This window comes from Trematomus bernacchii, unplaced genomic scaffold (assembly GCF_902827165.1).
Source record: "Trematomus bernacchii unplaced genomic scaffold, fTreBer1.1, whole genome shotgun sequence".
In the NCBI taxonomy this organism is placed as follows: Eukaryota; Metazoa; Chordata; class Actinopteri; order Perciformes; family Nototheniidae; genus Trematomus; species Trematomus bernacchii.
In genome coordinates, this window is record NW_022987803.1 from 1,331,548 (window position 1) to 1,357,563 (window position 26,016).

The 26,016-nt window shown below is 41.6% G+C and overlaps 1 protein-coding gene across 1 annotated transcript; it reads left to right on the top strand.

Annotated features, from left to right (window-relative positions):
* The first annotated feature begins 391 nt into the window (after window positions 1-391).
* si:dkey-119m7.4 (uncharacterized protein LOC560629 homolog) lies at window positions 392-26,016 on the top strand. Its single transcript, XM_034150713.1, has 10 exons — window positions 392-739; window positions 1,911-2,014; window positions 2,223-2,377; window positions 8,237-8,405; window positions 14,372-14,495; window positions 14,848-14,954; window positions 17,271-17,482; window positions 17,827-17,935; window positions 18,151-18,363; window positions 25,610-26,016. The coding sequence occupies exons 1-10, from the start codon at window positions 392-394 to the stop codon at window positions 25,680-25,682; spliced, it is 1,614 nt and encodes a 537-aa protein (XP_034006604.1). The 3' UTR covers window positions 25,683-26,016.

A 26,016-nucleotide genomic window follows, 5' to 3' on the forward strand; every position in this document is an offset into this window, starting at 1 on the left:
TTTGTGTTGTGATGTGAGAGCAGCAGCTGAGCCATGCTCAACCAGCAGCTCCTCCCACAGAGAGGAACCCCTCCCTCCTGCCTTAGCACACTCCCATCACTCCCACATAGGTTGAGTAACTTTCAGAGAGCAGCACAGTTCATTGCATATAGCCACAGGTTGCCCTTACACTGGAGCACAACACATCTGTGACTGCATCTGAAGGAGGCCCCTTTCCCTTTCAATCATCAGCGTGGTAAAGACCATCATTTCAGCCTTTTATTTCATTCATCTGGCTGACACTTGGCCCTCTGCTTTCATCTGCTTTTTTTATTCAGCAACATTTTAGGATTTGGACTTGATCAATTACAGAGTAGCACATTATAAGGGTGCATCTACATAAAGCCAGAAAATGAACTTTGATGAAATTCTTTGCCTTATTGGCGGCTTTGGGAAGTTCCAGAAGACCTTGTATATATGGATATGTCTACCTCAAATCTTTCTGGCATTCCACATGCTGGTCTCTGTCTTCACTGGGGCCGTTCCTCCGCATTTATGCCATTCCTCAGTGGGCCCTCAGGCCTTTTTGAACTTCACCTTCAGTAGTCCGTCCTCCCTTTACGGCCAGTCCGAGCTGTCGTGCACGGTTCCTCTGAACCTCAGCGGGGATGCAGGTCTGGGCGATGGACACCCCTCTGAGAAGTGCCAGGGGGGCTGGGATTACAGCACAGAGACCTTCCAAAGCACCATAGTAACTGAGGTGAGTGAAAAACAAACCGTTTGTCGGGCAGCATTCCAATTCAGGATTTGATTTGACTGAATATTTAAGTTTTCACACAATGTGTTTACCATGAGGACTCCATGCATCTAAGGAATGTGGAGCGGCTCAGACGTTTTATTTCAGTGGGCGGGGGTGATACCTGAGACAGGGTTAAACGAGAGTTTGAGAGATGGACTCCTGCGGTGCATGCATCTTCTGGCCATTCCACTCACCCGGTCCCCCTCCCATCTTCTGTCAGACATGAATCTGAGGGGTGGGCAGCTGCAGCCCTCAGTGATGCTATTGGAAGGGTCACCCGACGCAACGTGTGGGGTTGGCCGTCCTCCACTGTGGCACTTGAAGATGTGTGCAGCTCTGCAGCCATCCAGGATTGGCTATATCTGTTCGATCCATGTAATGTGCATTTATTACAACAAGAACAAGACTCCATGGCTCAGGAAGTCCCTTTCACCACCTTTCCCAAAGTGTTGGATAGTTAATATGCTGACTTCACAAGATGCACGGTTTGCTTTTAGCTCCCTGTGCACTCTTCCTCACAATGAGAAAAAGCTTGTTAAGTTTTGTTTCTATGGTTACCCTCCCTGCTAGCTTGTGCTGCTTAGCACAGCTGAAATCTGATTGGTTGTGCATCAAAAGGTCAGCGGCAATCACGGTCAGAGTGAAATATTTTTAACTTTGAGGGCAGCGCTCGGAAAAACTTCTCCACACAAACACTGCAACAGAGGAGGTGGTGTAAAGGCCCTTTAGATGACGACACATTTTACATCAAGTTGGGCTCAAAGAATGTTCACAACAGAAATGGGTCATCCTACTGGGGACACATCAAATGTGGTCAAGAATGTACCCCTTCTTGGAAACTTAAATTGAAATCTTATTATAATAATGATGCAAAAGGAAATGCCCCTTAGAACCCATCATTATTTACCCTCTCCTTCACACGGCCGAGGAGACACCTGTGCTCTATTCAAACAGGCGTCCACAGCAAGTTTAAATGCAGAGTTTAAATGTTGCTTTGTGTGTGGGTGATGATAAAAAGAGGATTCAAATATTCCATTTCCTCTAGAACCAATTTCTAGGATTATATTGTCAGTCTTAGGAGTTAAAAATAACGAATGTTCTGTCTGAAACGAGTGTGTGTGTTTCCTTGCAGTGGGACCTGGTGTGTGAGGATGCCAGCCTGAACAACATTGGCTCCTCGGTGTACATGTTCGGCCTGCTGGTTGGAGCTGTTGTGTTTGGGAGCTTAGCTGATAAGTACGTTTGTTGACACATATCCATCTTTAGAGCCCTATCGAATGGATAAAGTAACACCTTGCTACTTTTGTATGGGATCTGACTCCAGCATTACTTTCTAAAAAGGTTTTATTTCATCACATGCTGTCTGATCATTATTCTTTAGAACCGTGTTCCCCTTTTGTTTACATGGAAAGAGCGAGTTCAGGGAGATGTTGTCTTGTTGCAGGTACGGCCGCAGGATTGTCATTCTCTTTAACCTGGCTATCCAGGCTGTCTTTGGGGTAGGAGCTGCTTTCGCCCCTAATTTCTACGTCTACATCGCCCTCCGCTTCATGGTTGGAACATCCATCTCTGGTGTCATCATGAATGCCTTTGTCCTAGGTCAGTGGCTTATAGAAAGTTAAAGTGATCTGTGATTTCTGTCTTTGTATCCTGAATTGAAGTAAATTAAGATGTATTATAAATACTTTTTATTATTTTATTTAGAAAGGATTTGTTTTAGTCTTTTAAATGTTCTAATCTTGAACTCATCTATAAATCCCTTCATAACCAGGATTCCCATGTGGTTCCATTCAACATGTATAATTCCCTACAAAAGTCAAAGTGTATCCTGACTAGGATCACATTAAACTCAGACTGAACAGTTGTTGAGAAGGCAGTGTTTCCCACAAATCTGAGATATACTTTGGGGGGGGGGGGGGTGACGTGCAACAACAACATTAACATTAACCTTTCTGTTGGTCACTTGTGAGCAGACCCTTCACGTGATGGCAGAGCGAACAGGTACAGCCAGGGCCGGACCGAGACAATAAGTCAGGCCGGGAATTATACACCCAGCCAGGCAACTACCAGTTTTATTTTGTGCCATTTTGCTGGATTTATTTGTCAATATTTACAGCGTTGCTGCCCTATAGTTTAAATCTACTACCCACAAATAAATATATGGACATGGGTTACTATTTAAATAAAATTGTAATTTTATTTAGGAACCTGTCCATGTTTTTTTAGATTTTGGAGTTAAATGCATCAATCTGGTGCATTTTGAGGGGCAAATAAAGAGACTAGATCTATGGGAACACCTATATGAAACAGAACTGTATACATTTCAAAAATCATAAAATCATGGCCATAACCAATAACATAACATATCCAATATGAAAAAACACTGAAACTTGTTTATTTATTTAATTTTGGTTCATTTATAGTTGTGAGTGTGTCTGTGCTCCTGAATCAGCCTCACCTGTCTCCCTCCTCTCCCTCCTCTCCCCCCTGCTCCTCTTTGAGGCAGCAGCAAAGACTAGTTTTAGCTCTCAACAAGTTTTAAAAGTGTATCTTACCTTTTTTCAGCTAGTTAATTTTTTTTTTTTTATTCATGCATCTGTTACTAATCACTCCCCCCTCAAATGGAAATATGAGTTTACATAAATGGTGACCAAACCGTTTGAGACCCACTGAGAACTTAGACTAAGTTAACTATCTAAACCAGGGGTGCCCAACCAGTCGATCGCGGGGAGATTCCCAGTCGATCGCGAGATGTGTCAAAAAATAGAACAACAATATTCTGTTTTATCGTTAATGTCCTATAACATAATCTTCCTGTGCCAGAATAATGCACTTGAACGCATCAAGTGTCGGGGCGTGGCTGGTGGGCAGTGGGCACTAGTTAGCTGACGTTGTCTATAGAGTGGCGAAGTCACGTTCCGCCCCATGGGACCTTATTTCGGAAAAATAATGTATTGAAGTCAATGGAGAGAGAAAACTTATCTTTCGATCCCGTTTGAATTGTGCCATGAATTACACATATGATGTTTGTCAATCTTAAAAAATAATTTCCATGTCAAAAAAGTCACAGTTTGTCGTAAAACTGTTGAAATATAAGACTATGAAAAATACGTAACTAGAAAGACTACAAATCCCAGAGTCGCGTAAGTGATGTCACAATTGTTTTCCTCCACTAAGAGATAGCTAAGATCAGCGCCATATAGATATAATCTATCTATATGGCGCTGGCTAAGATAAGATAACTTTCACAAGATGCCTGTGTGCTTAGTACCAGGTTGTTATTATACCAGCAATGGGTCTTGCTCGTTCTTTTGCTTCCCGTCTGATGAAAGGACCAGGAGTGGCTTGATCAAGTTAGCTACCTAGCTAGTAGCTAGCACGTTAGTTAGCATTACAGCCTTGTCATTTTTATTAGCCTTAACATTAAGTAACATTAAGTAACCCAAAATGTTAAACAGTAAGAGTAGTAGTCATATTTCGTGAACCCTTTGAAGAGTACTGTCACTGGTGTGATCATTCTATAATACACAATTTAAGCCCGGGGGAGAAATGCTAACGCTAACGCTAGCTTCGACGATCTTCTCTACTTCATGCTATCTGCACAAATGGTTGACATTAAACATTAAAACGACCAGGCAGTTCAGAGAGAATCAAAGGAAGGCAGGCAGCTTTGCATGACTTTCTTCTGGACGTGTTTCATTGTGGTGATAGTGAGGGTAGTCAATCGTTTTGTTGACAAGACAGTAGTGACGGCCATCTTGGTGACGTGTGTTGTTGACCAGAGATGTAGTTCATTGAGCGTTTCACACAAACAAATGTGTTACTTCACAGTTTTACGACACATTTTTTGTTTTTTTACTTGCAAAATTATCTTTTAAATTGACAAACATCATATGTGTAATTCGTGGCACAATTCAAACGGGATTGAAAGATAATCTTTCTCTCTCCATTGACTTCAATACATAATTTTTCCGAAATAAGGTCCCATGGAGGTCCACCGGAAGGGGAGGGACTTCGCCACTCTATAGCCTCATCTCAATACCCCTCCTCGACTCCTCTCTTCCCCTCCTCCGGGACTTGACCCGGAAATCGATCAAGACACGCCATGTTGAAGGACGTCCCAATAGCTGAAATGCACACGGAGGAGTCGAGGAGGGGTGAGGGAGGAGGGGTGCGGGAGGAGACGAAAGGGAGGATACACGAGAGCAGACTACGCGGAAGTGTTTTCACTACTCGCGTATAAAAGCCCCGCCCCCACCTTCACAGCTGGTCGATTTCAAGAGAGGAAAACGGAGAACTGGAAGAATGAGTGGAAAAGCGTCACATAAATGTATAAGTGCTCACAGCTCCGTGGGAATTATTATGTGCAATTCATTTCTTAAGGTTATACTAACAATTTAAGTAATGTTTAATGATCTTGAACGTCACTAAAACATAGCTATTAAGAAAGCTATTTCATAAATGGCTAGATCTTGATAAATAACAATTATTTGTTTTGTGTTAAAATATTCAGTAGTTAAATGATTTAAAATGCACAGTCCTGAATGTGGGTTTGTGGTGAATGTGGGGATCGACAGGACACACATGTTCAGAGTAAAGGCTTTCACATTATTATAATTATAATTTTATTGAAATGTACATTTTACACCAAAACGGAACACAAAAGCAGGACCAACCATCATACATTGAATTCCTTGACTAACAAGAGAAAGATTCATCATTTAAATACATATTTAACAACAAATGGGCCGGTTCTAAAGGGTTATTCAGTTAAGCCCGATGAGAGGGGATACAGCTGTGCACATGTCATCATTAACAGACGTCGTTTAAAAGTGACGTTTGAGTGAACGAGGACATCCCACTTAATACCTGAGGACTCCTCTGTCCTCGCGTCTCCTCCTCGTGTCTCTCGCTCGCATCTTACGGAGGCGGAGCTAAGACGCAAGGAAGGGACGCGAGTGAGGGAAAGGAGGAGTCGAGGAGGGGTATTGAGATGAGGCTTGTGTCAACAGGAGTGACAGTCCGCACACACACAAGACCGCAATTATGGCAGAAGCAAAAAAGCCCAAAATATATAATTTTCACTCCGAGTGGGAGGATGATTCTTTTTTTGTTTATTCCAATTCAAAGTCCATCTGTCTCATCTGCAATGTGAGCGTGGCTTTATCGAAGAAGGGTAATTTAGGAGCGGCATTTCAAAACAGTGCACAAACGCTACGAGACGGAATTCCCTCCTAATTCTGCCCTATGCTCTTCTGTTCGTTGCGTGCATATGTAACAGAGTTAAACATGTGAATACATCATTATAAGTTTGTGAATGTTTAATTCATAATAAGTTGTGAATTTTAAGAGATGAGATTGTTTCATTTAATATTTTAAGTTGTGTTTCCCGTGGGAACACCGTCCCGTTGCACGTCTTTGTTTACTTCCGGTATGTATTTTCCACCCTCCGCGGACTGGCCATCTGGAGAATCTGGAGAATCACAGAACAGCCGGTCGTCAAGGGCCGGCTCGATTCGCTGACGGCCGTCACCGCCCTTAATTTGTTATGTTTTTAAAAGGCATCATTGAAGTTGCACCGACAGAGGTCCGCCGTTTCCCCGCAGCGAGGCTCCCCCCAGTTGACAGTTCGCTAGCACCCCAGCCCCCCCCCCCTCTCTATTTGGATTGGTAGATCTCGGCAGACTGGCAACTTTATAAGTAGCTCTTGGTTCAAAAAAGGTTGGGCACCCCTGATCTAAACACTCAGAGAGTCCTTAACCTCACCTGAGCTGAGGTTATCCCGAGCTTGAATGACACACAGAGACCAATCAAGGGCTTTGATTTATGATCTGTATGACAGTGGCCATGCCGGCAGGCCACATCATGTAGACAGCCAGTCACCCTGTGTGAGGCAGACCCACATTTGCACAGCGTTGCGTTCACAATACATACAAAATAATAATAACTTAAAAAATAAACTAAATGGGTCGCGAAATATACTTGGGCGGCCGTTAATATACCTGGGCAGCCCGTCCAAGTAAAGTCTATGAGTGGGAAACCCTGGAAGGGACCAGCCATAGTCATGGCTGATCTGCTGCGTCTTGTTATAGGTTCTTTGTTTGTGTCAGATGTTGTCTTATTTTCTTGTTGTGTTCTGTGTTGCTTTGTCTGTGTTTGTTAGGTCTTCTGTGTATTTGTGGAGTTCTATGTAGTTTTCCCAACCATCAATAGCAACATCCCTCCAGAGAGAATGTTGCAGGTACTTAACAACTTTCACAACACCAGTCAACACCAGTCAATACCAGTCAAAGAAATCACTGACTATAAATATCTATACGTATATACAGTGGAGGAAATAAGTATTTGATCCCCTGACGATTTTGTAAATTCACCTGTTAATTTCTTTGTAAGTGGGCAAACTTACAAAATCTGCAAGGGATCAAATACTTATTTCCTCCACTGTATATGTATATATTATTTATATAAAACAATACAGATAGAATACAATTATTACTATTTTATCGTAATCTTGGTCCTTTTCAAGCCTTCATTATACACTGAAACATTGACTTTAATCAAATGTATTATGTCAACAGATTTCACATAAAAGTATTAGGTTAGTTGAAAGCAATAATATCAAGATAAAATAGATTCAACTTAATATTATTGCTTTCAACTAACCTAATACAGTTCAATCAGGAGAGACGGTTTTGATGTAAGAATACATATTTATTGCAGAGATACACAAATTAATGTAAAGGAGTTTTGCCGATTAGGCCCCGTTGTGCAGGAAGTATCATTCGGGAGGGTAGAACCGATCCGATGAAACCCCCCGGGGTCTAGACACTGGTGGTGGTGAATGGATAGTTGGGTTCGGTCTGAAGGGGAGTGGCTTAGCTTGACCCTGGATTCAGAGGGACAGGAGGTGAAAAGGGGGTGGAGGAGGGTTGCGTCGAGTCACCTGGAATGAGAGCTGTCAGAGGGGAGAGCAGATTTAAAAGGTTTGACAGAGCGCTATGATAGGCTCTTGGGAATAGAGCGAAGTGATTGGTTAAGCTGGAGAGTGACGCCCCCGATCACTTATTGAGAGGAGAGAGAGTAGTTACATGAGAATAGTAAATGAAGAGTAAAGACGGTCTTCCTGGTTGAACTTACGCTGAGCTTCATTTGTGTGAAATTTGTTGTACATTTAATGAATTAATTGAAGTCAAGGTTTAAATTGCTTCAGTGTAGAGATGGCTGAATAAACTGGGTCCAAAAAACCTTCCTTCTCAAAAGGCCCGGTTAGTAATGAGAAGTCCTACAATCCTTTGGAACAGTAAATAACAGTGAGTGTTGGGAACTGGACAAGCTTTACAAAGTCTGAGAAAGAAAACCTGATGATGGCGAATGGTCCGGGCTGATGCTCTTACTTTTACATGTAGTTTCTTTATTGTTGTACACAGTGTCATGCATGTCCTGTTTGTGGCTCAGCAGGCACGGAGTGGACGGGGTCCAAGCAGCGGATGTTGGCTGGAATAATCACAGACTACTTCTTCGGTGTGGGCTACATTCTGCTGGCAGGACTGGCGTACCTTATAAGAGACTGGCGTAAACTGCAGTTGGCTATCTCAGCACCGGGTTTCCTCTTCATCTTTTACATCTGGTGAGTGGGCAGCATTATAACATTGGAGGATGTACCATTTTTAAACCCCTGAGTTCTGCTTTTTGAAAGTCTATTATCCCTTTTCAACCCCTTTGATTAAAATGGATTGTGTAGGGAATGCTCAATGATATGCATGATTAGTGACAAATTCCTCTCATATATCTATTTAGCATAGCAGGAAAATGCAAAGACCTACCTCTGCCTCTTGCTAGAGATCTAACTTAAGTAATAAAACACAAATCTCAAATCTTGTTTGTGTCTCTGGCCTGTACTTAATAAAAAAAAAAGAATACAACAAGAAATAAAACCTCTAGCAGGACTTGGAGCTCCGCATTGACCCAGACAGAGAAATAAACCGTCAGAATGTTTTAGCAACAACATTAACATAATACATAAATTATGACACCATGTACATGAACACCAATATGGCACGACCTTGACGTTCTGCTATCAAGAATCACTCTACTTCAACACATGGAATAAAACAGAATAACTCTTCTATCACTTTTAAGACAATGAAAATACATCCGAACAGCAACATACAATTTTCCTGGCTAGGAAAAAAATAAACAGTTTCTTGAAATCTCCCCTCTAGGAAATAGTTCCTATGGAGGAATGTGTTGTGGGATCCACAGGTGGTTTCAGTTAGCAGCCTGGCTGCAGGCTGAGTGAGGAGTAAAAGAGCATGGTCCTTGTGAGAAAAAGCGTGTTTGCACAAGCCTATTTAATTGTTGCTCAAGGTGCAGATTCTAGTCAAAGATTACAACCAGGTTTTCTTGAGACTTAAAAGACAAACAAGTATGGGACCAGAGATAGAACCTGTGGGACTTCACTGAGTACAGTATATGAGCAGATGAAGAAAAGCTGTCTATGTCAACTACAACCCGAGGAGAGCCGATTGAGAGCAGATCTGAGACCCCATCCCAGTTATTGAGCTGCTAACCAGGATTGATATCAGTCAGGTCAGGCAGGACAGACTGTTTGTCAGCCCACTTGAGGATGCCATTTCACTCTTAGGCATGCTGTTTCTGTGTTGTGTTGGCTACTGAACTCATATTTTAATTCAATAATTTTGCTATTACATTTGTCCTTCAATGACCTCAAGGAGCTTTGAAGTAAAGTTTTTCAAAATGTTGTAGATGAATGTTAGTTTCTGTTTAGGTGTGTACTTATTCTATTAGGTTGGATCAAGGAGGCTTCTTTTTAAAAATAGGTTGAACAAACGGCATCTCAAATCAATCAATCAGATTATATTCTTATAGCCCAATATCACAAATTACACATTTGTTTTTAGAGTCCTCTGTCCTTAGAGCCCTGCAGTTTTTTTCAAAAATGACTGGGAAAAAATCTAAGAAACCTCATAGAGAGCACCAGAGGAGGATCCCTCTCCCATGATAGGACCGACGTGCATTAGAATGTGGACAAAAAAAAAAGAAGCTTCAACAGGATGTTAAAAAGCTTGAAGGTGTCGCACAAATCATCCATCAGAATCACAGCGAGAGGTGAGAGAAGGACTTGGGGCTGAAAGACAGGCACATATAGGAAACAATGTGATTGTGCAGAGAGATTTCGAATAAGCCTGAAAGTACAGTATCATTGTTAAAATTAGATTGAATTGTATTAATTTTTTCGAGAAAGGAAGACAAAGGGTTTTCACAATCTATTGGAGGAGGCAGGGTTAACAGGCCGGCCACTGAACAGGAACATAGCATTGTGTGTGTTGTCACGGACGAGGCCTGCAGAGAAGGCAGCTCTCACATGTTTTGGTTGATTATGCACAGCAGTTCTTGCAGACAGATGAGAAGGACACATAGCCCCAATTCCAAACCGCCCCCTACACCCTACCCCTCCGTTTGTGCGTTCGCGCGGAGGGTCCGCGACATTAAGTGCTGTTCCAAACCAACGAGTGTGGAGGGGGAGTGGGTTATCCACCCCTCAAACAGCGAGTCTGCATCGGTGCTGACTTCACCTGCTGCACTACCTGACCGGTCTCAACGCTGTGTGTGTCCGTCAGGAAACACGCTGTTTACAAACAGTTCCAGCAAACATCCACTGATAAACTGCGATGTTAACAACCTCATGATAACCTCATTTTTTTTTAACTTAGGATCTACCTGTGTTTAGTCTATAAAAAGGTCAATGTGTGCATTTTATTATAAAGTTGTGTATATTTACAGACTGTTGCAAAAACTAAGAAGTTTATAAACATCAGGTTTAAAACTAAAAGAGCGTTGCAAAAAAGTAACACCATTAAAGATGTTTGGAGTTTTATATTAGTTATACATTTTAATTTGTTGTCCAAGAGATGCTGATTTGAAACCGTTGTTACCTATAGTTACGGCATTTCCTGTTTCTGCCGGAGAGAGGGGAGTTTGTTCCAAAGCTTGTCCAGCTGACAGGAGTGAGCCTCATTTAGCTGCGAGTGTCACTCCGACACGGAGTGGGAGTGGGTAGGGTGTGGTTTGGAATTGGGCCTGAGGCTGGATATAATCCATCTACCCTCCACTAGGGCTGCACGATTTGGGGAAATAATCTAATTGCGACAGATATTGCGATTGCGATTTGATTTGTGATATTTGTTTTTAAGCGACCCAACGGAAGTTTATTGTAAAATGCGGCCATATCTCCGGCTAGGAAGGTCGTATCAACGTTTTTTTATTTTTATTAAAAAAATAAAACAAAAAAAAATCGCAGGCTTTGTGATTTGATAATTGCATCATTTCAAATCGCGATTTCGATTTAAAATTGATTAATCGTTAAGCCCTACCCTCCACTCTGCAGTATTACCTTTTCAGTTGATAAATGTGGGCAGTAAACTCAATATGAATGCATTGAGGGAAGGCTACATACAGAGAGGTGGGGTTGGGTTTAAGAGAGCAACAATAATTCATGGGGAGTATGGCAAATAGAGGAAAGTCCTTACAGCGCTGTAGCACTGAGATTGAAAACAGGCCTCCACCACATCAGACATAATATTCATTATTCAACATACTTTGAATGACAACCAGTTTGTCATTGTGGCATAAGCCATTTTGAAACACCTGTCTAGCACTCCTGCGTTACCTTTATTTATTATAGATACTGGGTATCAGGTGTCATCATACAAATACATACACACGTTGTCAAATCAGAATAGAGATCATAGTGGTCTCCTGATGTGCTGGAGATCACATTGATCTCAACAAGTACCGACTCATTCAAAGTATTTATTGTGGAAAATGAATATGCCAGACGTATGCCCAATTAACGTGGAGTTTTATATATGTGTTGTGTTTATATGATATGATGCATTCTTCTGTAAGCAAGTTGAACCCACTGCGACCAACAGAGACTTTGTGTTGCACAACACACACACTGCTTGAATAAAGGCTTGGCTGATTGTGAACGTTTGATAGAGATCAAAGTTATTGTTTTCATTAAGAGCAGACGGACCCTGTTTGATGTGATTTGGTGTTCTGGTGTTAATTATAACACGGATAGGAACGAAGGATTTTTAGGGAGAGCCGAACACATACACAGGGTGGCTTACTGTACATGCAGATCATTGCCAGATGGAAAAAGCCATACAATGGATGTGTTTTGGGTTAGGGTCAGGGGTTAGGGTTGTGTTTGATCATCACTATTTTGGTTAAATATGAATTTAGAGTGAAGACTCCAGAAAATGCCAGAAATCATTTTTACGTTTTTATGTAACCTGTAGAGAGCAGACTAAAGCGCTCGGAGCACTAACAGAGAGAGGGATGGAGACTGCAGACAGTTTTTAGCTCCAGCCCTTTGGTCTTGCAGGTGATGAGTGGTACGCACGCCAAGCTATTCAGGATGTTTCCTGTTCAATGGGGTCATCTCTGATGTGGAAATCAGCCACTAGGCTATCATGCCAATATATTGTGAGCTCCAAATCCTATGCCGCCGGTAAAACTAGCTAAAATAGGTTAACGTTTTAACTAATGAAACCATAAAACAGTATTAAAAGTTAAGCTATGATAAAAACAAGACTCACTTGTAGCAGTTTCAACATCTGTAGTTAAGCAGCAGGGGTCCCCAACCTTGCTGACACTGAGAGCTACCTGAAGGATAACAGGGAATATGGAGGGCTTCTTCTTTGATATCATCTTTCTGAAGAATATACATTTGCAGTTTTCCTTTAAAGGGGACCTATCATGCAAAATGCACTTTTGTACGTCTTTTATACATGAATATGTGTCCCCGGTGTTCCAGGGAACTCACCAAGTGTCAGAAAACACAACCCTCTCTATTTTCCTCCATACCCAAATCTCTAAAAAAGGGGCTGCAACGGATCTGATAAAAACTGATCCAGATTTGAACACTGTCCTGACGTCAGGACAGTGGCGCTACGGCTATTGGGCCAACTCTCCACCTATCAGGGGAATGTGGGGTTGGGCCACGGCCGGCCATTGCCGCTCGAAAGCGCTGGAGACGCTGTAGTACATATGCCAGGCCTGTAAGTGGCGCTGTAGTCTGCCACAAAAGCAGCGAAGAAGACTTCCCGTGCATGGTTACCATGGTTACCCTTCTGTTTATTCTCCGCTGTGGCTTTCTTTCTCCCTCCCCGAGGCAAGCGTTTGCTCCTGCTGCTTTAATTCAATGCAATCCCTCCCCGTCGAGGCAAGCACTGTAATTCTCTCCGGTTAGTCCACCAGCAGATGACAAACACCCACCTCTCCGCCTCTTCCAAGGAACGAGGGGACCGTGCGGCAGAGTTTCAGTTTCAGTTTCTTTCGCCGGTCAAGATGTCCGTTAAAGTTTAAATCTTCCGGACAAAATTAGAAAAGTGCCGGTCAAAGGTCTTCTTTGTTATTTATTGAGCTTTAAAACAAATTAATAACGACTCTATATAATAAAACACGGAGGACGGAGATCTTTTTTTCTCCCCCTCTTCTGACTTGATCAGAGCACGCTATCCTCTCCTGCAGGGGGGCGTGGTCAGCTGCAGCTCACAGAATCAGCCCCCTGCAAAAACAGGGCTGGAGAACAGCAAATAGAGCGAAATGAGGCATGGCTAAAATGCATGATCTGTTTGGTATTTTGAAAACAGAAACGTATAAATATACCTTATATAGGTATGGCCCTACAATATATCATTTAAATATAGCATGATAGGTCCACTTTAAATAATGAATATCATGCATTTAATAGGCTACATGCAATACAATTATTTTTACCTATTACTGTTTCAATGGGCGTCACTTTGTTTTGGCTGGGGACGCTTTTTTTAGATACAAATAAAACAGTTTGGCACCCCACCCTTTTTTTGTACACACTAGTTTCCCTATCTACAGCAACACCTGTAGACACAGGGTTCACAGTCAGGCTACAGACGTGTGGCGTGAGGGAGCCAATAACCTCTTTTTTTAGGAGACTTGCACATGCCTGTTCTCCACACCGACACACATACCTGCAATCTTGAACATGAACATGTACTCTGATTGTTTGAATCCTGAAAACCCTCGCTACACTAGGCGGGAACCTGCAGCATGCTGTCCCCCGCAGCAGCTCCTCACACAGAGGAGAGGAGACCCCTCCCCTCTGAATGACTGTCCACAGTCACTTTTGTCCTTCATATTCGAATACAAACATTGAACTGTATTCATATAAGACAAAAGTGATTTATTTAATTAGGGATGACTCACACTATTTTTAGAACGAACCCTGCGGCCGACCAGGCTCCCGCGTACCCACTGCGATCCCCTCACGTACCCCTAGGGGTCCCCGTAACCCGGGTTGGGAACCACTGAACAAGAGGACGGAAACATCACATTACATTACTTGTTAGACGCTTTTATCCAAAGCGACTTACATACATTCAGACTGTAAGGATTGCCCACAGTCTGGAACAATCTGGGGTGAAGTGTCTGCCCTGAAGATCAGCGCACTATCCCACTGAGCCACAGCCACCTCTGTGTCTATGTTAATAAGAAGGCTTAGCATTTTCTTTACTTTTTCAGGGTGTTGCCGAAGTCAGCTCGCTGGTTAATGGCCAATGACAGAAAGGAGGAAGCATGGGAACTGATCCGGAAAGCAGCGCAGATCAATGGGAAGCCCCTCACCAAAGATCTGGAGATGTGTCAGGTAGAAATGCAACATTTCAATTTTAACATTGTAAAAGTCAATGGATAGATTTAATTTATTCGTCAAATATCAAATCTTTTGAATTCTTCAAAAATAATAAAAAATACCCTTCACAGAAAAAAAGGATCCTCAGTGAACATACTGTAGCTCCTCTTGCTTTAGTAGCAGGGAGAGTGTTCTAGCTGTATAACAGGTACTTCAGTATCACTCTGAAGCAACCATTATTACTTTGCATAAATGTTCCATCACTCATTATCATTTAAAAATGCAAACTTCCCCATCAGTACTGTGTTTTATTATTTTATATACCCAACTCCAAAGTCTCTAACTGTCTTCCTCTGTGTCTCACCAGGTCTATAGAGTTGAAAAGAAAAATGAGGTGAAGAAAAAACACTCATTCATTGACCTGGTTAGAACCCCGAAAATGAGGAAGCACTCTTTGATCGTGTTTTATCTCTGGTAAGGATGAGCAGAGCATTGCCTTTGTCTTTCTACACTGAAAAATCTAAAAAGTTGACTTTAATCAAATGTACTATATCAACATGTTTCACATAAGTGTATTAGGTTCATTGTAAGCTATAATATTAGGTTTAACATATTTAATCTTAATATTATTTCTTTCAACTAACCTAATACAGTTATGTGAATTCTGTTGACATATTACATTTATTTAAATTCAACGTTTCAGGTTTTTCAGTGCTTCAGTGCCTTTTTCTGAATGGGAAAATCTATCCTTGTCCATGTGAAGTCAATGACTCACATCATGCTCTGATCACTTCAACATGACAGCCATTGTTGCACTGAGTTGCTGCAGTAAGGCTTTTTATTTGTTTAGGGTTTACCAATGACACAACCAAACAGCAGAGGGTCTTAGCCCCAGAGCAAAACAGTGTTTGGGTTCCTCCCACATTCCTAACAGTCTGGAACTTTGCTTCTCCAACACACTCCTCTTCCATCGCCTGTCAAAGCTGTGTTCCACTCAATCCTATTATCTTTACTGACTTGTATCAGTCAACTGAATGTATATAAGGATTACTTAGATCGGGGGTGTCCACAATTTTTTCACAGAGGGACACTTACAGAAGAATATTCGAATAAGTTAAGTTATAAGTTAGCAAAATCAATTAAAAGTAGGTCAATAAGAAAAATAAACAGAGTTTCCTTTAATTTGTTAGCAGCTAACCCTTTACAACAGGAGCCCCAGATTGATTATCATAAGAGGAAATAGGAAGGGTATATTCAAGTTTGTTATGTATCTAAGATATTGGGCTTTTTTCTTATCGACTTTGTATATCGAGCCCGATTGTCGATTTCAAATGATTTAATGTAATTGTTTGCCTGACTGGCCATCGTAATCAGGCTCTTTGAAGATCCACAAATCCACGGTTTTCAAAAATGTCTGATCGGATTGGCAAAAACTTCAGAATTTGTATTGACCGCCATTCAAATGACAGCGTTGTTTTCCCCCAAAAGTGGGCGGGGCCGTAATTTTCGTCCGGAAGTGACGTAGGTGTTACTCTCATCTATAATATATATCACTCAGTATAACAGGCCTACATTACTCTCTTTATTTGTATGCTTTAGTTTAGTAGATATCTACAAACAAAGAGTCGATATTTTTCTAAAACCATTTAGGGCTTCACATAATAAAATACACAACAGCTGTATCCTGATATATCATATGCTTTAGGAGCTGTAGGTGTGTGTTGTACAGTGTGTAGGTGCGTGTTGTACAGTGTGTGTGTTGTACAGTGTGTAGGTGTGTGTGTGTGTGTGTGTGTGTGTGTGTGTGTGCGTAGATGCGGCGGACAGACGGGTCTCAGTTGGTTTGGTGTCCTATGCTTACTTTTAATACTTGTAAATACAACTTTTGGCCCGTAATTTAATTTCCCCATTGTAGCGACCAGAGAGAGGGGGGGGGATATATCCAGTCTCTGATAGTGCTTCGCGTCGGGCCGAACCACGCCCCTTAACTGTGATATAATGGCCATATACCACGGCCTGTCGTGAGCTATTGCTTAATTATACCGCACTGTGAATTAATTCAAAGTAAATATATAAGTGGCCATGAACACATCTGTCCATCAGTATATAATGTTCATGAATGGATTGTAAGAACAGGACTGTACACTGAAAAAACTGAAACAATAACTTTAATTGTCAACAATTTCGCATAACTCTATTAGGTTTGTTAAAGGTGGGGTAGGTAAGTTTGAGAAACCGGCTCGAGTGCGCTAGAATTTGAAAATACACAACCGGAGAAAATCTGCCACTTCCTTACAGAGCCCCTCCTCCAACACACACGAACGCGCACATGACCAATGAGGGCACGAGATAAGTTTGTGCACAGATGGAAGGCTGACAGGCAGGTAGGCCATCCAGTTATTTTAGCCGGGCCGGCTAAAATGATTGGTCGTACTTTTTACAGTACTACGGCTTCCACAGATGATATTTTTGTATGGATTTTTTGTCAAAGCACTTAAGATATTCATTGCTATCGGGATGTTAAGAGCATTCCATGGAATATAACAAAAAGTGTATCTCGAGCCGGTTTCTCAAACTTACCTACCCTACCTTTAAAAGCAATAATATTGAGTTGAACCTTATTAATCTTAATATTATTGCTTTCAACTAACCTAATACAGTTATGTGAAATCTGTTGACATAATACATTTAATTAAAGTCAACGTTTCAGTCTAACAGAACTGTCATTAACAACTGTACCGGCATGTCCCCCCGAAAGACTTCTATATTTCCTCCTCCCTCGTTTCTCAGGTTTGCCAACGTGCTGGTGTACTACGGCCTGTCTCTGAACATTTCTGACTTTGGAATGAACATCTATCTGACTCAGCTGATCTTCGGCCTGGTGGAGATGCCTGCACGCACCATCACCCTGTTCACCCTCAACCGCTCACGCAAGTTCTCCCAGCTGGCTTTCCTGGCTGTGGGGGGCACCGCCTGCCTGCTCACCATCTTCGTCCCCAGTGGTACACACACACACACACACACACACACACACACACACACACACACACACACACACACACACACACACACACACACACACACACACACACACACACACACACACACACACACACACACACACACAGTTACATACTTTATTCCTGCACGCCTCCTCAGAGTTTCCTCTTGTCCATCTCGTGGCTGGTGATTTGCTCATTTTTTATCAACATACACTTTGGTGTGCTATAATAAAAAAATGAGTTTGGCAGGTGGGAAAATGCTTATTTTTCTGTGAAAAAGCACCCATGTATCTCCCATGTCTCCAGTCTGTGTATGTAACACTCTTCTGTGTCCTCTCCTCTAGACCTGTCGATCATTAAGACCGTGCTGGCCATGATCGGGAAGTTTGGGATAACAGCCTCTCTGTCTATTATTTACGTGTACTCAGCGGAGGTGTTCCCCACTGTTATCAGGTGAGTTATTACAAACCTGACCCCATGCATGGAATTTCTCTTTCTCTTACATGTTTAGGTTTATCTATGTTTTGTAGTGATCATGAATATAAGAAATATTTCAGGGGGCAGGATACATTTTCTTGCTGTTGCTGATCCACATATAGGTCAACGATGTATCTGCAGCAGTAGAAGTGAATCAGTATCGTGGTTGTGACTCTATGTGTCCCTCACAGACAGAATGGGATCGGCATCGGCTCCATGTGTGCTCGGACCGGAGGAGTCCTGGCTCCCATGATGTACCTGCTTAGGAGACTCAATCCTCACGCTCCCATGGTGCTGTGCGGCCTCTGCCCTCTGCTGGGCTCCGCCCTCACCCTGCTGCTCCCGGAGACGGCCAATAAGCCCCTGCCCGACACCATCGAGGACGTAGAGGGATCCCCCCTCAGGTGTGATACCAACACTTTCAGATAGGGCTTGCGTCGTTACCGCAAACTAATCACATGACCAAGTTTGACCCTCCCCTCCTTCCAGCGTGGATGTTTACCATGAATTGCGTGGCAATGAAAAGTTAAAGAGAGCAAATAATTCTGCACCAGCTACATGTGTTGCACTGACTGGAGACTGGACATCAGTAAGAACCGTCACAACCTCACTGTAACGGAACACCTGATCCATGACTAATGTTCTGCACTCGCTCTGTAAAAAACGTTTTGCTGAAACATTCAGCAGTTTCTTGAAGTTGCACAGGAGTGGGAGATAGCAGACAGGGTCACCACTGCAGGAACAGACAGTGCTCACAGGATGAATACAACCAAACAAGTAAATGTCCTGTGTAGAAGGGCAAGGCCATTTTATTTATACAGCACCTTTCAACACAAGGCATTCAAAGTGCTTTACACAAAGGAAAGACATTAAGAGCATTTAGAAATAGTGCAGCGGAAACACATTATAATGGCATTTAAAAACAGGCATTAAAAGCAAAGAGAATAAAATAAACATAAAACAAGCTAATATATAAATACATGAATAAAAGTTACAGTGCAGTCTGAGATATGGATAGTTCAATTAAAAGCATCTTTAAAAAGAATAGTCTTCAGCCTGGATTTAAAAGTAGTCAGAGTTGCAGCGGACCGGCAGATTTCTGGGAGTTTGTTCCAGATGTTTGGAGCATAATAACTGAACCCTGCTTTCTGGGGACAGAAAGTAGGCTCGTCCCTGAAGACCTGAGAGTTCTGGATGGTTCATCATTTAGCAGTAGGTCAGAAATGTATTTTGGGCCTAAACCATTTAAAGCTTTATAAACCAGCTGCAGTATTTTGAAATCAGTTCTTTGACAGACAGGAAGCCAGTGTAAAGACCTCAGAACAGGACTGATCCACTTTCTCAGTGTTAGTGAGGGAACCAGTGTAAAGACCTCAGAACAAGACTGATCCACTTTCTCAGTGTTAGTGAGGAACCAGTGTAAAGACCTCAGAACTGGACTGATCCACTTTCTCAGTGTTAGTGAGGAACCAGTGTAAAGACTTCAGAACAGGACTGATCCACTTTCTCAGTGTTAGTGAGGAACCAGTGTAAAGACTTCAGAACAGGACTGATCCACTTTCTTAGTGTTAGTGAGGAACCAGTGTAAAGACCTCAGAACTGGACTGATCCACTTTCTTAGTGTTAGTGAGGAACCAGTGTAAAGACTTCAGAACAGTGATGTGATGTGATCCACTTTCTTAGTGTCAGTGAGGAACCAGTGTAAGGACTTCAGAACTGTGATGTGATCCACTTTCTTAGTGTCAGTGAGGACTCGAGCAGCAGCGTTCTGAATCACCTGCAGCTTTCTAATATATGTTTTAGTGAGACCTGTAAAGACACCTTTACAGTAGTCGAGTCTACTGAAGATAAAAGCATGGACAAGTTTTTCCAAATCCTGCTGTGACATTATTCTTTTATTCCTAGATATATTCTTAAGGTGATAGTAGGCTGATTTAGTAACTGTTTTAATGTGACTGTTGAAACTCAGGTTATAGTCCATGACTACACCTAGATTTCTGGCTTTATCTGTTGTTTTGAACATTGCAGACTGAAGCTCAGCGCTAACTTTTATACGTTCTTCCTTTACTTGGCTCCAAGTTTTATCTTTATTTAATTGGAGAAGGTTCTGACACATCCAGTCATTGATTTGTTCAATGCACTTACTCAGTGTTTGAATTAGAGCATAGTCTTCTGGTGAAATGGTTATGTAAATGTGTGTGTCATCCGCATAGCTATGGTAACTTATTTGGTTGTTTTTCATTATCTGAGACAGTGGTAGCATGTAGATGTTAAAGAGAAGAGGCCCCAAGATGGAGCCTTGAGGTACCCCACATGTCATATTTGTCAGATATGTATTTACCTATAGAAACAAAGTTGTTCCTGTCCTTTAAGTAGGATTCAAACCAATTTAGAACTGTTGCCGAAAGTCCCACCCAGTTTTCCAGTCGGTCTAGTAATATGTTGTGGTCAACAGTGTCAAACGCAGCGCTAAGATCTTATAATACTAACACTGAGATTCTGCCACTGTCTGTGTTTAAGTGGATGTCATTGAAGACTTTAACAAGAGCAGTCTCAGTGCTGTGGTTTGGTCGAAAGCCTGACTGGAACACATCAAAACAGATATTTAAAAAGGTCCCCTATTATACTCTTATCAACAATCAAATCAAAGTTTGCCGGCACACACACTTACTCAGCCTTATCTTTTCTCAGCCGTGGCTCCGCGGATCTCCACTCACAGTTCGCCACACACTCACGTGTGTGTGCTCAGGCTGAGTTCCGCGGTGTCACGCTGTCTCGCAGACCCCACGCAGCAACCAGGAAACGACACCAGTAATAAAGCTCACACTGTCCGCTCCTCGAGCGGAGCAGCGAGCCCCGCAACGTCCCGCCAACACAGCACCCAGACCCCACGCAGCATTCTCATCTGTTTGTCATTACTGGTGTCATTTTCTGGTTGCTAACAAACGCCATTGTAACACATAAACACACATCAGAGCACAGTGGGCTCACAGGAGCTCCAACAAGCTGTTTAGGACAGAGAGTGAATACACATACTATACAGAGATGCTGTATGAGAAACCAATGTGATTTTGGAACATTGAACAATGTAAATCTATTCTAGTAGACCTCAACAATGGAATTATGATCAGTAGAAATGGCCATGACATGGGACCTTAAAAAAGAAGAGAAGATATTTTTCCTGAAACTTTCCAATCTCTTTACACAGAGGGGACACATATTTATGTAAAAAATACATGGAAAAGTGGATTTTGCATAATAGGGGACCTTTTATCCAAAGAAAGGGACTCAGCTGTTCAAAAACAACTGTTTCAATGATTTTATTTAGAAATGGGAGATTTGTTATGGGCCTGTAATTGTTCATTACTGAAGCGTCTAGATCAGGGGTGTCAAACTCAAGGCCCGTGGTCCAAATTCGGTCCACAACCTCATTTAATATGGCCCACAAGAGTTGCAAAGAATGTAATATTCAATAAAATTGGTGTAATTGTTGAATATTTGCTTTCAATTATTTGCCCTAGACTTCTGCTTTCAGACGTAGTTATTTATGAAGTTATTACCTGAACCTATAATAATCCAATGCAGAGCCAATAATGTAATATAATACATTATTTAATATCTATTATATATTTATATATATTTATATAGTCTTCAAGTTACAACCGGCCCTTTGAGTGCAACCATAATGCTATTGTGGCCCGCGATGAAATTAAGTTTGACACCCCTGGTCTAGATTGTTCTTTTTTAAGAGTGGTTTAATGACTGCAGTTTGCAGGGCCTGCGGAAATACACCTCAGTGAAGAGACTTGTTTACTATATGTAGGAGATCTGAGGCCATGCAATGACATTTAAATAAAACGAGGGGTTACGTATGGTAACCCTTGTTATATAAACACAGGCGGAGCCCTCTACTGGACTCTATGGGTACTACCTTATCATGCAAGCATTCACCTACTGAGATTTCTATAGACGTAGCCGGCCCCGGGGCGGGCCTACCTGAATGCGTGCACAAGCCCACCGTATATAAGGCGGCTACGCCTCCCGTTCCCGTCATCCTACACTTCTCTTCAGCATAGGACAGACAGAGCCCCCGAGTAGAGGGCTCCGCCTGTGTTTATATAACAAGGGTTACCATACGTAACCCCTCGTTATATCTCTCACAGGCTCCGCCCTCTACTGGACTCTATGGGTACAGTGGGCGGAGCCCCGATGTATACACGCGCTGTCGTCCCACAACAACACTGTTCCATCTCACTGTCTCTGACGGCTTTCTGGTTAGCAGCCGCTAATCAGTGTACATCACAGCTCTCCTTAGGGTTTCAATTATTTTGTTGGTAGCTCATTCCTTACAACAGAAGCGTCAGATTGCTTATAATAAGAGGAAATAGGAAGGGTATATTCAAGTTTGTTATGTATATAAGTTATTGGGATTTTTTCTTATCGACTTAGATTTGTTAGAACATATTTTCAGCTTTAATTTACTACATTTATTTGAAAAGTGGGGTTATTAACACAGGAATACAACTGTATAATATCTGTTTACATCTATATTTAAGAAGTAAAAGACAAGCACAAGTTTCATTTGAGGGCCATACTGCATTATATATTTTTTATTTGCTGAGGGCCGATTCAAAATGGTCTGCGGGCCGCATTTGGCCCCTGGGCCAGAGTTTGGACACCCCTGGTATAGATCGTTCCAATAGAGGAAAATGTGTGGCATTCACCAATGTCGTTTTTTCCCTTCTTAAGTATACAAACAAATGTTCTGGTTATGAATCGGTGGAGTGAAGATAGTAGAGTTGTGGACTTGCACCTTTATTTCTACCTCCACCAAAGAAAAGCACTCCTTAACCTCTTAACCTGTTAAGCCCGAGAGACCCCGGTACCGGGGCACTGCCGCAAGATCTTGCAGGAAACAGTGTCTGAGGGCATGTTCATTTAATAAACTATGAATGTTGTATATCCATGTAACGGGAAGAAACTCATCTAACTGATCATTTTTATTTATTTTTCAAAAGAAAACGCACAATGCTAACACTGAGCCTCTGAATTAGCAACGAGCGAAAAATGCTAACACCTTACTGCACCGAAAAGCACTCACAAAACCTTATTATTTATCTTTTCTCCACATCCATGACATTGATTCACATCGTGAGGTGACACAGATGGGTACCCTCATTATCACTGAATTATACGAATTTGCAGAGGTGGGGACTCGAGTCACATGACTTGACTCGAGTCAGACTCGAGTCGCATATTTTTTGACTTGAGACTTGCTTGACTAACATTGATAAAAGACTTGACTTGACTTTGACTTGGTATTCATGACTTGAGACTTGACTTAAGCTTGAGACAGATGACTTGAAAGGACTTGACTGTTTAAAATTAAATATTTGCGTTTGTTTTTGTAGTGAGATATTACGTTTAGTTTTTTCGAAAAATGTGATTGGGTGATTATAGCGCCGTGCGCGCAAACCTGGCAACCCACTAGACCGCAGGAGTGTGAGTTAACATGGCAGCGGCTAGCGTTACTCCACAAATAGTCAAGTTTGGATTCAAGGATTATGTTGTCGATGACGCTAATAAGAAGAGAACAGCGGTATGCAGGGTCTGCAGCATAAAGATCAGTGACACGACCACCACAACATCCAACTTCATTCGTCACTACAAAAAAACCCACAGAGAAAGGTGCGTGAATGTGTTGTGTTAGCTAGAAAGCTAACGTTAAGTTTAAGCTACGTTAGACTTGGTTTCAAATCGATTAAGCATTACAAAGAGAAGACAAAACGGTAAATGAACACTAGAACCGCCAAGGGATTCATTTGTACTAACCCCGATACTGACGGGCTGTCAGGAGAGGGAGAGAGAGAGGAAAAGAGATGCCTCGTTTATTTCCCCTGTGTTATTATCAGAAGTTACTGTAAACTGTTGAATAATGTAGTTCATCTACTTTTAGTAGTTTGTTTAAATGTTTTAATTATGTTGTTTTTGTTTGTAGAAGTGCATAATTCCTTGATTTATTGTAAAATGAATCTGAACTTTTTGATCTGTTATGATGATAAACTGAAGCAATTTCAAAATTAACCCAATGAACTGAGTTTTAAATCCTAGCTATATTGTCTGCAGTTCTAGGGTTAATATTAATCTAATATGATTGTCATCGGTCTAAATTAGATTACCCTCACTATCACCACAATGAAACACGTCCTGAAGAAAGTCATGCAAAGCTGCCTGCCTGCCTTCCTTTGATTCTCTCTGAACTGCCTGGTCGTTTTAATGTTTAAAGTCAACCATTTGTGCAGATAGCATGAAGTAGAGAAGATGGCTAGCGTTAGCGTTAGCATTTCTCCCCCGGGTTTAAATTGTGTATTATAGAATGATCACACCGGTGACAGTACTCTTCAAAGGGTTCACGAAATATGACTACTACTCTTACTGTTTAACATTTTGGGTTACTTAATGTTACTTCATGTTAAGGCTAATAAAAATGACAAGGCTGTAATGCTAACTAACGTGCTAGCTACTAGCTAGCTTGATCCAGACACTCTGGTCCTTTCATCAGACGGGAAGCGAAAGAACGAGCAAGACCCATTGCTGGTATAATAACAACCTGGTACTAAGCACACAGGCATCTTGTTAAAGTTATCTTATCTTAGCCAGCGCCATATAGATAGATTATATCTATATGGCGCTGATCTTACTGTAGCTATCTCTTAGTGGAGGAAAACAATTGTGACATCACTTACGCGACTCTGGGATTTGTAGTCTTTCTAGTTACGTATTTTTCCTAGTCTTATATTTCAACAGTTTTACGACAAACTGTGACTTTTTTGACATGGAAATGATTTTTTAAGATTGACAAACATCATATGTGTAATTCATGGCACAATTCAAACGGGATCGAAAGATAAGTTTTCTCTCTCCATTGACTTCAATACATTATTTTTCCGAAATAAGGTCCCATGGGGCGGAAGTAGATGGGCGTGACTTCGCCACTCTATTGGCTCTAACAGAAAGAGGTGTCAACCATCAAAATCGACCAATGGGTTCCAGAGATATGAAAAAAAAAACATTTCCACCCAAATCACCTCAGAGGTGGAGTGTTTTTGGCTAAACCTCTCTAAAAAGGTCAAATGTCACTTGTTTTGCATCAATCTTGATACAGGGTACTTATATGTTGTACTTTGGATTCCTAAAGCTTTTAGTCTACCTTACCATCATCCAAGGGTAGTTTTCACTATAAGTAAAAAAGAATTTTTGGACCGACACTATAATTTACAGTTTTTTACTATGTTCAATCTGAATTTTCTTTAAAATAAAAAACATCTATATTGTTGTGACTTTTCTACATCCAACTCACAGGTTTATCATTACTTTGAGAAAAAAGATTATTAATTTAACCCTTTTAGAAGGGAAGATATGGTCATTTGTTCTGGGAATGTCATTTTCGAGCCTGAGACCTGAACAACAGGCTCAGGGTTTAAGAGGTTAAACAAGTTGATTGGTGTTGGAGTTGAAGCAGATTTTTATAAATCTAATAAAAGAAGTTGAATTTGAACGCTGAGTTCCAGACTGTTTCTCATCCAGACTCCTTCAGCTGTACCTGGCTCCGAGCTAGTTTTATATCACATTTCATCTTTCCTTTTTCAGTGAGGAGCACGGCGGCGTCTCCGAGAGCTCTCCGGGGAGAACAGACGATGTGGGCAGCTCCAGGACGGACTGACGCAGCAGAGTGTGCCACATCCCAGCACGTGATCTCAGCACTATTCCAAAGGTTTCCAGAGAAGGTCCAGATTACACTTTGTTTTATGCACACACTTACAATAAACAACAGTCTGTGTGTAGGTATTTGTTCACTTTTACAATGTACACGTTTGTTTAATATGCCATCTTTGCTTTTGATACAGTGTTAGATATCATCAGCTGTTTTATCAGTGGAATGAAATCTGTGATTATATGTAATGTTAAGAATAAAATATACTCTTTACGTCAGCATGTATGATCCGAAAAATGTAGCAATATAGCTTCATGCTGCTGTCAGTCATTATAGTTGGCCG

Bases quoted from the DNA above. Each gene is read 5' to 3' on its own strand.
- si:dkey-119m7.4 (XM_034150713.1), top strand. From the start codon at position 392: ATGAACTTTGATGAAATTCTTTGCCTTATTGGCGGCTTTGGGAAGTTC. The intron at 2,015-2,222 runs GTACGTTTGTTG...GTCTTGTTGCAG, and splicing joins TTTGGGAGCTTAGCTGATAA to GTACGGCCGCAGGATTGTCA. The intron at 18,364-25,609 runs GTGTGATACCAA...TTCCTTTTTCAG, and splicing joins GTAGAGGGATCCCCCCTCAG to TGAGGAGCACGGCGGCGTCT.